The 14,878-nt window shown below is 31.5% G+C and overlaps 1 protein-coding gene across 1 annotated transcript; it reads right to left on the minus strand.

The window, feature by feature from the left end:
* Window positions 1–2,322: 2,322 nt before the first annotated feature.
* On the minus strand, window positions 2,323–3,934 carry LOC126661840 (GDSL esterase/lipase At2g30310-like). The gene is made up of 3 exons (XM_050355719.1): window positions 3,320–3,934; window positions 2,763–3,027; window positions 2,323–2,513 (listed from the first exon to the last, which is right to left on the minus strand). The coding sequence occupies exons 1-3, from the start codon at window positions 3,932–3,934 to the stop codon at window positions 2,323–2,325; spliced, it is 1,071 nt and encodes a 356-aa protein (XP_050211676.1).
* Between the last annotated feature and the right edge of the window lie 10,944 nt (window positions 3,935–14,878).

Below are 14,878 nucleotides of genomic sequence, written 5' to 3' on the forward strand. Positions count from 1 at the left end.
AAACTTTTAGCCACCATAACAATTCTTTTCAAATTTTGTTATTTTTGTTCTTAGTGACATTTATAGTTTTTATTGTGGATTCAAGGTTATGATTATTAATTAAAAAAGTTTTATTATTATTGAAGATTACTATTCCTTTTATCATCCTATCGTCTCTCTACTTATTTAATGCTTGTGTGTTCCATTTATTATTCCAAGGTAACTACTCTCTAAATTATGTTCTCTCTTTTTTTTGTTAAGTTAATGATGCTATGTTAGTTATGAGTAGTTAAACCCTGTTTTAGGGGTTGTTACTGATTGTCAGGCTTGTTGACTAAGTAATTACGGTTAATATGTGATTAGAGTTTGTTGTGTTTATTGGGCTTTGTGCTTATATTAAAATGATCTCTCAATCTATGTTTTGGGTTTAATTAATTGAACGAGAGTTATTTAATTAAACGGACCTAGTTAAGCACAAGCTTAGGGTTTAATCACGCAAGAGTGGCTTAGGGCTTAGGTGGTTATCTAGTTTGCAAATTAATCGGGTTTGATTAATATTGTCGAAATCTAATTACGCGAGAGTGATTTAGATTTCGGTGTATTAATCAAGCTTCGGTAGCGAAATTGATACCTTTAAATAGCTTGACACGAACCAATATCATTATTCGACCCAATTACCTAGGATTCATTTTTGTATGATTTAGAAACCTCTAGACCTCTTTATCTATTTGTTTAAACCTGTTTAATAGCTGATTACTTTATTTTGACAATTGTTTGCTTAGTATTTAAATTGCTAATTTGTTTAGTTTTTTTTCTGATAGTTGTTTAATCATAATCTGAATGCTTGCTTGCTAAACGAATTGCGTTTCAAAGTCGGTTTCATTCTCGTCAAATCTCTCATCCATGTGGTTTCGATACCGGACAATTGTCCACTTTATTACGCATTGCGATACCGTGTACTTGCGGTAAATGACCGATAGTGGAAACATAAGATCATTTATTTATTCACTGTGAGTTTGCTAGGAGAATTTGGTGTGGCTTTGGAAAAGCTAGATATTATGTGGGTTATGCCTTCTTTTTTGTAGATTTCTTTCTACAATGCCAGTATATGATTCAGAGAGATAGTTACTTGAAGCTCTGGAAAATTTTTTGGTTCTTCATTGATTTAGAGATTTGAAAGTCAAGAAATAGCAGAATCTTTCACAATTAAAATTCAATTAAGGAGGAAGTGATATATAATTGTTTTACTAAGGTAGATTTTCTTTTTAAAAGTTGTAATGGGAGTTTTATTTATTCCGATTTGAATTTCTTCACAAATCCTGATTATATTTTATTCCCGACTTTGTAATTTTTAGCCAGCTTTTAAAGTTGTAGCCCTTAGTGTGTCACCCTGTGTGTATCACTTATTATGCGAAACCTTTGTTAGTTCTGGTTTTGCCACAGCTTGTGGCTTTTAATAAATTTTTGATTCAGCAAAAATAAAACATCATTAAGTATAATTCCTAAGATATAAAATTATGGGAGAGAATCTTTAGAGAAGTAGCTTCAAGCCATTCATGAATTTTAGCCGTTACAACATAAGCATTCATCTTCGGATATTCAGCAGCCCATGCTCGGGCATGACCAGTCCACGTCATAGCCCATTCAGACTTACAGCCTCTACGATAAGCAAGTGAATGTTGGTATCCAATCAATTGTCTAAAGCTCCTAAGTCTCAGGGCGCCTTATCTCCTTCTCAAAATCTCAGAAAATACACACCCCTATTGATCGATTTTTCTCCTATGGTTCCTAATCTCTTGACTTGAGCATAAGTCTTCCAAAATCTAAAAAATTATGGAACCAGACTCTTATTTTATATGCATTTTTGCATATATGCCGTTATGAAATGATTCATAAAAATATACTATAACATATACTCCCTCCGTCCCGTTTAAGAAGTCCCATATTCTATTTTGGGATGTCCCATTTAAAAAGTCTCATTACCATTTTTAGAGTATTTTTCCATTAAATACCCTATTTTACCCTTATTTTAGTTATCTTAAAAGAGTTCAATAGAAAATTTCACTATCATTAATAGGGGCAAAACATGAAAAAACATGAAAAGACAAGAATAATTAATGTTTTCTTAATTTGTGTGTAAAGTCAAATGAGACTTCTAAAATGGGACGGAGGGAGTATATAAGATGTATTTCTTTTCAAAAAATTACAAACTAAATTAATATCTGAATGTAAAATGATGGTAACTCCTTAATAAACTTTTGAGATAAAAAATATAAAAAATTATTCAAAATTATTTTATCAACAAAATAAATGTTAAAAGAGGGTCTACTTTTAGGCATAACTCTAATGGAATTTAGGAAGAATATGTTGTAGCATATAATCGGTAAGGTACTGATAGGCCGTTGATGTGGGATGAATCCTGTCCCAAAATAAATATTTGGAAGGGTCTTCACAAGGTGGAGTTAAAGAATCACATAAAACACCTTGTTTGAAAATGAAACTTCCACAACACCCATTTTTTGTTTCTTCAAAACCTGTTCATACAAAAAACATCAAGTTTTAAAAATACTTTTTCATTAATTATTAGAGTTAAAAGTCTTAATGATACCAAATATTTATATTTCAATTTCATTTCAAAATATTATTAAATATTAAGTGGACTTCATCACTTTCCGATCTATGTAGAGACCTAATGAAATTGATATATAAAATAATTTTTATAACATAATTTAGTTCATTATTACGTTAAAATAAAATTTTGTAGCACAATCATATACACATACCATATTTATTAGGATCGTTGATCATGTCCACTATTGTGATGTTTAAATCGGTGTACACAATTCTTGACGCCGGATGAGATTGCTGAAATTTATTTAATAGATTAATTAACTTTTCATTGTAAATTATTGAATTTTTATTCTGCTCATCCAAACTATATGTTAGCATGAATGGATTAATATATCTTGCACTTCTTTGAAAGGGGGCGAAGCCAACTGGAACAAGCCCTGCTACTATAAGAGATCGCACCCCAAGATCATACAATTCCTGATGAGAAGTGTAAAGTTTATGGTTAGATATATAAAAATTATTCAATAAATATAGTTTACCGTATAAGATTATTAAATTTTTATTTATAATATTACACGTGATGTTACTCATTAAAACCTGTAGTCAATGAAAAATATTTTTCTATTAAATAATCACTAATTAATTATCACAATTTAAATGAAAAGTTTAAATTTTACAGAGTGAATTAGTTTCACGTCATAATTTCATAAGAGTACCTTAGCAAGTAGTTAGAAACAATTAACATTGATTATATGCGTTTGATGATTACCTTAATAGAGTTTTCGACTATATTTAGAATAAAATCAATATATTGCTTTACGTTAAATTGCAATCTTCTCATAGGAATATCATATATATTAAATAGAAAATCATTTGTTCCTCCATTTATAACTACTAGAGCACCACTTATAATTTGCATAGCTTTTTTTTCTCCAACAATTGCTTTAAGTCTCGCTATATATTGTTTGAAATATTCTATTTGTTTTGGAATAGGAATTGCATTGGTGAATAAAGATGTTCTTTCATCAAATCCGGCACTGGATGATGCAAAATTAACGCCTGTAATAAGATCACTATTAGTAAGATTCGGATCAAAATATGGCGGGACAGTATCCTTAATTTTAAGAGCAGAAGCTAGCATGTCAGGAATAAGTTTTCCGTTAGAAAATCTTCCAGTAGGAACGCCGCCATTGAGATCTTTACCATAAGGGCGATAGTTAGCCTTAAATATTGTTCTGATATAATTATTATTACCGGTGTCTAATATGGAGTCACCGAAGAAAAAAATTGCTGGAAATTTTGGTAAAGATGCGGTGTTTATAGCTATAGAGTTGCGAGTATAGGACAATATTCCAAAGAGGACAAAAATGTTGAAGAACTGCATTGTTTGTTGAATTCACAAGAGATTAGTGAAGGAGAATGGTACATTATGCATCCTTTATTTATTATCATGTTATTTATGTTTTTCATAAAATTCTAGATCATCAATTCTTAACTGTTTCTAGTTTTTATATTATTTTTTCAAATCAAAAAACAAAACATGTTGAAGACTATTTCTGTATCCAGCCTCATCTACATCTATTTTTAACAAATTTGAAAAAATAATTATACAGTTATTTTTATTTGTTCAAGTAATGTATTTCCTTTTTTTCTAATTGTTTTATTATTATTTTATAGTTTAAATACACCAAAAATCATCAAATTTTGCGTGTTTTTGGTATTTAACATAATCTTTTAATTTTAGCATATTTAACATGAACTTTTCAATTTTTTTACAATTAAAACCACGTGTGTGTTTTTTTTAAATAGTGTTATTTTACATCCAAAACGGCATTGTTTTAATATAAAATGGTACCGTTTTACATCCAAAATAGTGCTGATGCTTTTAATTGTAAAATTTTGAAAGTTTATATACATTTTTATCAAAATTAAAAAATTATATCAAATACTAAAAACACGCGAAAATTGGTGCTTTTGTGTGCATTTAAATCTTATATTATTTGGTCAATTGTGTGTATTTTTAGTGTTGTTCTCATAAGACCAAAATAATTGTTGCAACCGATTCAGTCATAGAGACTAACTAATAAAAATCATTTCTTAACTGTGTGTTTGCTTTTTGTTATTATATTAGAGCTAAAAATAGTATGAGCAATTATAGATATTACTTTCTTCCTTTTATTTTAATTTTCATGGGTAACAATTTATTTTTATGTGGCATTTGGTTATAGTTTAAGCTAAATTTTTAATGGTAATTTCTCAAAATACATGTTTCAGCATTTTATTTATAACTTTACATGGCAAGTTTTAACTTTTTTTTTCTGAATTTTTTATTTACGAAAAATACCTTTTTTTTTTAATTTCACAAAATACCATTTTAAGTTTTCAATTTTGGTTTTTTCGGTTCGGTCGACCGAACCGACCGGCAGTTTTTTTATATAGTGTATATATAGTGTTAATTTTTTTTTTTTATAGATTTTTTTCTTGGAATTTTTTATTTTATTTTTTATAGTGTAACAGTAGTGTATATATAGTGTTTTTATGGTGTTTATATAGTGTAAGATTAGTGTATAAGTAGTGTATAAGCAGTGTATAAGTAGTGTATTTATGGTATTTTGTAGTGTTTTTTGTGGTTTATACCATGAAACACTGCAAATACACCATAAACACTGCAAATACACCATAAGCACTGTAAATGCACCATAAATATACTAAAAAACGGCAGAAATATAATATAAATACACCAAAAATACACTAAAACGTAAAGATATTATAAAATTACCGTAAATGCACCATAAATCAATTTTTTCTTTACAAAATCAGTATCAATAAACAAATCTATGAATAAGAGAAGACAAAATAAATAATTATATGAATAATTGAACAATTTTATAAACAAAAAATTATAGATCTACAATAATTTATTTACAAAATATTTAAATCATTACAAAAAACCTAAAAAATTACACAAATCTAAAAACGAGTCGAGAGCGCGAACGGAAGAGACGAACGGACTAGCGCGAACGGAAAAGACGAACGGAAAAACGACCGGAAACGACGAGAAATCCATCGGAAGTAGACGAACGGAAACGCGACCGGAAAGACAAACGGAAAAGTAATCGGAGGAGATAAACTGAAAATCAAATGAAAAAGAAAAAGAAAAGAAGAGAGAACTTTGAGAGAGAAGAGAGAGAAAAAAGTGGCTATGTAAAAGTTTAACCTAAAACGAGATAAGCCTTCTTTATATAATGGGTATTTTGGTAAATAAGTTGGCGAATTAGATAAAGATGAGCCAACATGTTATAAATACTTTGCCAAAAATAGGTATTTAGAAAATAATCCCAAATTTTTATTGATTTTTATGTTATTACTAGTTGTTAATGCGTGGGATTTAAATTAATATTATTTTAAATAGTTATCTATTAAAATAATTAGTACAAATTATGTAAAGAAAAAATTGATTATCTATAAACTAGTAAAACACAATTTATTGAACAATGTATTCTTATAATTTAATTAATCAGTTGTTTTACACTATTGAATATTTATATATATTCTTTTTTAATTTTGAATATTTCTTATGTTAGAATTTAATATTTTCTCTCTTGCAATTCTATTTCTATTTCCTTTCAAAAAAATTTAATATTAATTCTTGCAATGAAATGTTGATCAGCTACTTTGTACAATTCATTAAATGTTTTTGTGTAGGTTTGTAATACCCCAAAATATTTAATTATTTAATTGGACCACGTGTCCATTTTGGATTTGCCAGAGTGGCAAAATCGGAAAGTTCTCCGATAAATAAGTTTTAGTAGGTTGGTTTTGGAAATTAATTATGAGAAAATTAAGGTTATATTTCAATTATAAAGACAGAATTGGAATTGAAAAGAAACATGTCAAGAAAAGTCCAAAATAAAGTATAGGGACCAAAGTGGTAATTTAGCCACTTTGTATCGAAAATAGAAATTTTAGATTTTGACGGGAAAGTATTAATATCGAGCTTCGTATTATTTATCGGATATAAATAATACGTAAAAGTAATAATTTAAGAGATTATCGATTTAGTTATGGACTAAATCCTACGAAAGAAAAGTTTAAACGATAAATGGTAAGAAACAAAAAGGACAAGGACTAAAATGGCACTTTAGCCAAATGATATAAGAAAGAAAGATATGAATCAGAGAGGGAGCAGAAGGATCGAGAGAAATGGAGGAAAATATCGACGATACCGTCGTTTGGCCGCCGTTTCGCCGTTCGACGTCCGATTCAAGTGATTTTCGCGGCGATTTCTTCAGAATCGAAGCCTCTATCAACCCTAAGCATCAAATCAAGGTAATAGGTCGGTTTTTAGCTTGAAAATGATGAGTTTATGGCTGTTTTGGTGAGATTACGTTTTAGGATTGAATTTGACGTTTTTGGATCGTTTATAACGTTTAAGTAAAAACCAAGATATGGGTTTTGTGTGTTAAAATGAAGTAAGCATGTCGGGATGGACGAAAAGCCCCGAAAAACGACTTTCCAAGGAGCTGTCAAGGGTGTGCGTTCGCACACATTGAGTGTGCGTTCGCACACTCCTTGAATTTTAGGGTGTGCGTTCGCACACTCACTGTGTGCGTTCGCACACTACCCTAAACTTGGCAGATTCAAAATCCCAACGGTCAGTTTATAGATTTGCCTCTTAGGAACGCGTCTGTCAAATTTCATGTCGATCCAACGGTTCAATTGGGAGAGATCGTCATTTTACTAAATAGTGTCAGTGTGCAGGCAGCACCTGCACATTGTCCTGAAAACTCCTTGAAACTTCATCGAAATGAAACTAAACCCTAAAACTTAAAAGTATTATACGTATAGGAATACGAGATTAACGTCTAATCATTAAACGTTAATTATTTATCAGACGTGTCAGCGAGCAGAGAGGTCAGTAGACGTGGGATAGCGAGGGCATATCATTTCATCGACCACATTATTGATTGGACTGCGGTCACTGTGAGTTGCACTTTACTTTCGTGTATTATATATAAAGTCATTTTATATAGATATGCATACTGTTTTTACGCATCGCATGTTAGATGATTTGATTAAATATTATATGTTTCTATCAAATGTATATACGAGAACTAGTATGCGATCCGAAGAAACTAGCTACCTATTGGGTGTCAATAGGTTGTGTGATCACCAGTATTGAGTCAGTCTAGTGTGTTTGCATTTGAGAAATGATTGGATATGTATGATATGATATGAATTCGATACGAGAGTGAACTCGGCTACGGTGTAGCCTGGAAGTCCCCGTATCTAGTGGGCTGGGCCCACCAGTGAGTTGGACTCACAACTTGAGATTTATGATTGGGTTGAACGATATATGATTATTCGAGAGATGTGTCGCATGCTAGGATATTAGTTTCGTACGGATCAAATACCTGTTTATATGTTTTATATTATTGTTTTATTGAGATGCGATGCTATGTTTTTATAATAATACCGTTAGTAAATGCAACCTCACTCAGTATTTTCCCAAATACTGACCCCTCACCTTTGATGTCTTTCAGGTACTTAGTATGTGGACCTAGCTAGAGGCCAATTTTGAAGTCCAGAAGTCAGTTGTATATGTTTAGTATCTGACTTCTGTGAATGCTGCAGTAGTGGTCCCGCGTTGACAGAGTCGTAGTCTAGACAGCAGTACATTTTGATTGTACATAATACTTGCTGTCTTGTTTATATGTTTTGATAGGCTACGTGTTTTATGTTTCATTCACGGCACCAGATGCCGGTGATATGTTGAATACACTAACTGATGGATATAGTACCGCGAGGCCAGTTCGTACAGGGTACGGTAACTAGAGCCCGCGAGGTTTTGAACAGTTAGTGTAAATATTGGTTTATGTGTTATATATATGTATATTGGCTTCTGTTGCTTTATGTTATTTGTTTATTATTTGCGAAAAATTAATAGTGATTTAAGGCTTGCTACGGGTTCCGGAGCTACCACTCCCGTTCCTTAGCGCCGGTTGCGGCTCAATATTTTGGGTCGTGACAAGGTTTTATCTTTCTAGTTTATCTTTCCCTTCTCTCTCTCTCTCTCTATCTTTTCTCAAATTATTACTTATCGACCTTATTGATAAACGAGACATCAGTAAGAATATGATAGATGGATATGCATACGATCGAGATTGTAACACGTCGACAAATTTGAAAGAAATAACTTTCAACCTCCTATCGATAGTCGATGTTGGAAACGTTGAAATAAGAAGCACAAGAAGATCGAGAAATACGTTAATACAAAGGTAAGAATTTCACTGGACGATGGTAAAAGAGTTACCAGTCCTGCATTCCTTAAAACTAAAGGATCGAGGGATAAAAATATATAATGGAAAAAGACTTGATACATACTTAGAAATGCCAAGTGTGCATTTAACTTCATGAGATTCGATACGAGGAAACCATGAAATGTGCGATTGGTAAAAGAGGAAAGTATTCCTAATTACCATAAGACATGAATAGGGAGTCATCAAGAAGTAGTACAACCTAACAAATAGAACTTAGGACTGGAATCAATAGCACTATTAAGGAACAATAGTTCATCGTAAATATCGAAAGAAGTAAAGGGCCAAAAATACATAAGACAGGGAAAAACCCTACTTCGGATATTAAAAAGATATCGAAGGTAGTTCGAGTCTAAATGAAATTTAGACGGAATAATGAGATATAAAGATACTATATTTAATCCAGATAAGGATTATCTGGATGCTTAGTTTATAGGCTTAAACAACAGCCTATACAAGCAGTTTTACAACTCTAAAGTTAGACAGGGAAGCAACTTTCGGGCAAGTTTTCGACACATTCGGTTCTCAATCTTAACCCAAAGTTCAAATGAAAGTTGAAAAGGATATTGTGAATTATATAAATACCAATTTTGCTTAGTAAATAAACACTTTCGAATAAGCAATTTGTATAGCCAAAGTGAGCTAGAACAGTGGTTTTTGGACAAGTTTAAGATAACTTAACAATGTAAGTCAAAGTCGGTATCCACAAGTGGTGGATAAAGATTAAATAATACTAATAATAAGAAGTAAGTAAGATATGAGTCTTTAACTCCGTTGTCTAGTACAATCCCAACATGATAACAATTGTTATCCTTCCATTACAAAAATTGTATACGAAGCAGTTACGTATGAACTAAGAAAGCTCATAACGAGATTGATAATGAAAGAAACTAAAGGCTTAAGATACGAAAGAACGTATGATCAAACTAACCATTTTGTAAAGATGATTACCAGCTACAGTAAGATGAATCAAAGACTTGATAACAAAGATAGTATTCAAGTTGTAGACAATGGAAAGAAGAGAAAATACCTAAGAAAAGTATAGTTCATGTTGCAACAGAGAAGAAAGTTATCCCCGAGGTATGTTGGTCCATACCAGATAGTAAAAGGTATTAACAAAGTTGAAAGTTGGTATTTGTAATAATCCGAAAATTTAAGGGATAAAAATATTGCCACGTGTCTAATATTTTATTAGACGAAATCTAAAACTAAATTTAATTTATAAGTGTCCCTAAAATTTTAATGTGACGATAGGATTTCAAATTTAAATATTGAGAATTTAAATTTGGTTAATTATATAGTTAGCGGAAATAAAATAAACTTATGAATTGGGTGCAAAATATTTCATAAGTACCGAGCGAATATTTTTGGTGTCAATATTCGTGAAATATTAATTGTGAAAATTTGATTAAATTTGGAAGTAGAAATTGTATTAAGCGCGGTCAATACAAACCTAATAAATTGATATTGATTTACTAAAAATAAAATATAAGTCAGATGTGAATAAAAATTATATTTTTATTCGTTTTATATTTTATTAGATTTTTGGGTAAATTTTCACGGAATTCGGAAGTCATTTCTGTTTGAACTACGGACGACTAATTAAGAAGTTGGTTTAAAGTGCAAGATTGAGCGAGTACTAAAAAGTACTTTACCAATCTTGTACTCCCTCCGTCCCAAATTGATAGGCAGTTTAGGACAAACACAAGTATTAAAAAATTTAGTAAACCTATGCAAAATGAGTAATTCTATAAAAACATACTACACTTGCCCTTATTTAATGCAGTGTTGACTTTGTTTTTTAGTGGGTTTGGCTCTTTTTTTAATATAATATATTATAATTAATGAGGATATATATGTCATTTAAGCATTCAAACAATAAATTACCGTCTATAATTTGGGACAAAGAAATTCAAAATAGTGCCTATCAATTTGGGATGGAGGGAGTATATAACAAAGCATTTGAAAATAGAAGGCAAAGCCTTCATTTCTTTCTTCAGAGAAAGAAAAGTGAGCAGCTTGCTGTTAGTAAGCACGAAACCTAGGGTTTCGAATTCTGATTGTCTGTTTCTCGATTCTAACTCTGTTACTTCAACGATTACTTAAGTAATCAAGGTATTATAACTGTATTAAATCTTTCTTTCGATATATTATGAAAATATATTTGAATTATAACGGCTACAGTATCAAATTGAACGTATACGCATTATTTTTACGTTCTGAATGTGAAATTTGATAGATTGGATTGTGTTTAAGTGTTAGGGGTGGAAAAACGAGGTTGAAGTACGTCGGAAAGCCTAGGAAATTGAATGTCCCAGGGGCTGTGCACTTAGGTGCACGAACGTGCACCATCCAGGGTGCACGAACATGCACCTAAGGTGCATGATCGTGCAGCAGGTCGAGAAGCGGAATGGGAGGGGATTATTCAGGGCTTTTTCCTATCTGTTTGACGATGTTTGGTCGAACTAAAATGTGTTAAAACGATAATTTCTTTTAAAGGGAAATGAAAAGGGATTTAGACCTAAACCTAAAGCCTTTTAAAATGAGATTTTAAAAGTAAAGTTAAAAGTTTATAACGGACTTTAAAAAGTTAAAGTTGACGTTTAAACGGCTATAAATATTTAGCAATCGGTTTTGCTAAATGCCTAGTATATGACTAAGAATTTTTTTGACAATTAAGTCTACACTATAAATAGTTTTCTTTGCATATTTCTGTACCTAAAATGACTTTTAGAGAGAAGTTTGAACATTTCTCAAAATGAGAATTATTTATATGGTTTTAAAAGAAAAGAGACCATAAACGTTATGTGTTTAAATGATTATATGCTTTACCTGGTACTAGATTTCTGAACCTAGAAATTTATGTAGGAAACATATATTGATGTTTTTATCTTGTTTGCTTTGTGTGTTTAGTCCGACTAGCTAGTCAGCAGTCAGACCATGACCACAAGGAGTCTGACACACATACCTCGTGATTAAGTATTATACATAGCGGTGTTGTGAGTTTATTTATTTACTTTGGAGTATTAGTATTCAATTGTTTTTAAATCCAGAAATCGCACTAAGTATGAAACTTAGCCAAGGAAGATCCACTGAAATGAGCTATCTATTGGGCAACAATGTGACTGTATAATCACCAGTGTTAATGAACTAGAGTGAGAGGTAAACATTATAAGCATGTACATATTGAGGTTAGGTTATGTAGCCAGATGCTTGTAAAGCGGCTTATACCTAATGGGTAGTCCTTACGCGCCAGTAATTCAATTTACGGCTCAGCAACCCTATACAGAGTTAAGATTGATGTGACGTATAAGTAGACAGTTCATCATGTATTAAACAATATTTGAGCATATGCATTGTAGTTCATATAATTATGATAACATTAGAATATGACAGGACTAGGGTTTCATCAGGATCGATGAACTGGTAGTAATTTTATATACTGATATTTTACCTATATACAATTTTAGTATTTAATTGTAAACTTGTTTACTCATTCAAAAATATTTATATTTCTGAATCCGTCGTTGTTTATCATTTTCAGGTACTTAGCTTGAGGTCCGGTTGAGCTTCCACTCTTCTATCTTAAGGAAGCTTCTCTTCTGACATGTATATATAACTTTGTACTCTTAGCTGCGGCAATAGTGTGACATAGGTGTTATATGCCAGTAGCCATGCCAGTGTTCCTTTGCTTATGTACTCTGATAGGAACCTGCTTTTGTTTATACCTTTTGGGTGGCTACATACTTGGCATTTGGTATCTACTTCTGTCCCTCTACGAATAGGCTAGGCTCTATGTTTTTGGTTTGCAAAAACACTGTGTATAGGTTTAATGGCCTTATGTATCTGGTTTGTTGTGTGATTACTTAATATGTTTAATATAACGCTTTTGAAATGAAAGGTGCTTGAGATATTTTATTAAACATATTATTCGGTTTGTGTGGTTTGAAATGGGGTTGTCTTCGAGGTAAGGCATATGAGCTAAGTCTTTGGTTTTCAGTATTACTACACTGGTTTTCAGAAAAAAAATGTGGGTTAAAATAAATGAGTTGTTCAACTAGTATTTCTGAAAAGGCTTAATCACCAAAAAATGCCAAACCTATACGTCTTGTGTCAATTATCGCCAAACCTTTAAAAATCAACAGATTTAGCCAAACCTTATATATTCTGTTTCTTTTTTAGCCATTTTTGAATCGAACCGGTTTTTTGACACTGTTTCGTCAACGTCACCGCCAACTAAGCAATTGGCTGGCATGGCAGCTGAAATATTTAAATAAGGTTTGGCTATAACTGACACAAAATACATAGTTTTGGTATTTTTTGGTGAATAAAACTAATTTTAAAATTAAATAATTGAATGATTACTTATATTATAATAAAATTCATATATATTTAAAAAATATTATTTTTATTTAACACTAATTAAAATTAATGTCACGACCCATTTTCATGAATCGCGACCGGCGCTAGGGTATGGGTATGGTTGTACCGAAACCCGTAGCTAGCCTTGCGGATAACAAACATTTATCATTAACAACATTGTACCTGCATAAAACCACATGCTCGGGGGCAACCGAGACTCCAACCTAATCTAGCAGTTTATATGTACAACATATATATAATAAATGCTCGGTCAACTCCGAGTCTCTAACATGGCTTAAATATTAAAATAACCTAAGTTAATATAACAATGCCAATCAACAAATAATCCAATTGAATTAACCTGACAACAAGTGCTATAACAAGTAAGACTTCTAATTACTACTGCGGTTTAAGAGTAAAATCATTTCAATAACTTTAATAAAATAAAGTAAGACCTCCGAGGAAATAAAGAATCGGAGACCAGTTGACTCGCTCAAATCATAACCCTGGAAAAATTGGGAAAACAACGGGGTCAGATATACTGAGATGAGTTCATACAACTATTTACATTTATTAAGTGAAATCCTTTAAAAACCTTAAAACATTTGTAAAACAATTTATCATTGTGGATAAGCATTGAAACCCTAAACCACAAATATCTAAATCCAGTTGTCGTGCCGGTGAGACGTATCTCCATAACCGATCTCCGACTGTCACTCAAATAAACATGTGAGTCCCAGGAGACGTATCTTCCACCGGCGCCCTCACTAAGGCGAGACGTATCTCAAACCTACCTCAATACCATATGATCATATACCGGTGCGCATGCAGTCTCGATGATGCCCATCGAGTAGCCCGTTCCAATTCAGACCCATAATGTCGAAAACAGTTCGAAAGCTGTATATACAATATATCTATATATGCAAAAATACAATTTACTTAATAAAGCGGTAAATAGCGATATAAACTCACTGCTTGCTAATCCACGTGAAAACTCCTGGCAAGCAACCTAGACTCGGTTCGCCTCAAAAGGACGAACAGTCGACGAGTCTAAACAAATGTAAAATATTATTAAAACGGACCCTAACTCTAGAGAGTACTAGACACCACATAGGACTAGCACACACAACAACACGCCAACGTATAATCAAACACATAAGATTAAGACGTAATAAAACTATAACCCAAGTTATAGAAATCAAACCATATAAGTTATATATATTAAATTACAATTCAAGTAATTTATTAAACAATTTAATTTAATCCAAGTTAAAATTCATATCAGTGGGTCAGCCGAGTTATTAAAAACTACCAAGCTTCTTCCCACTAATCGGGCGACCACAGTCTAACCCAAACCAAAACTTTATTAAATTTATAAACCCGAGTTCATAAATTAAAATACTTGATAAAATAATTATTTATATTAAGATAGATTTTAATATCTCCAAATTCAAGTAACCCAAGTTACAACCAAAACTTAACCATTTTAAGTTTATAAAAGTTTAGGGACCAAACTGTAATTTAGCCAATTTGATTTTTGAAATCAAATTTAATTACTTATTATCAATTTATTAAATTATAAATCAAATAAAAGTATAAAAGTTTATCCAATTGATAAAAACTTAACTCAAATAAGTTTTTAGAAACCT

Source organism: Mercurialis annua, linkage group LG8 (assembly GCF_937616625.2).
Source record: "Mercurialis annua linkage group LG8, ddMerAnnu1.2, whole genome shotgun sequence".
NCBI classification, from domain to species: Eukaryota; Viridiplantae; Streptophyta; class Magnoliopsida; order Malpighiales; family Euphorbiaceae; genus Mercurialis; species Mercurialis annua.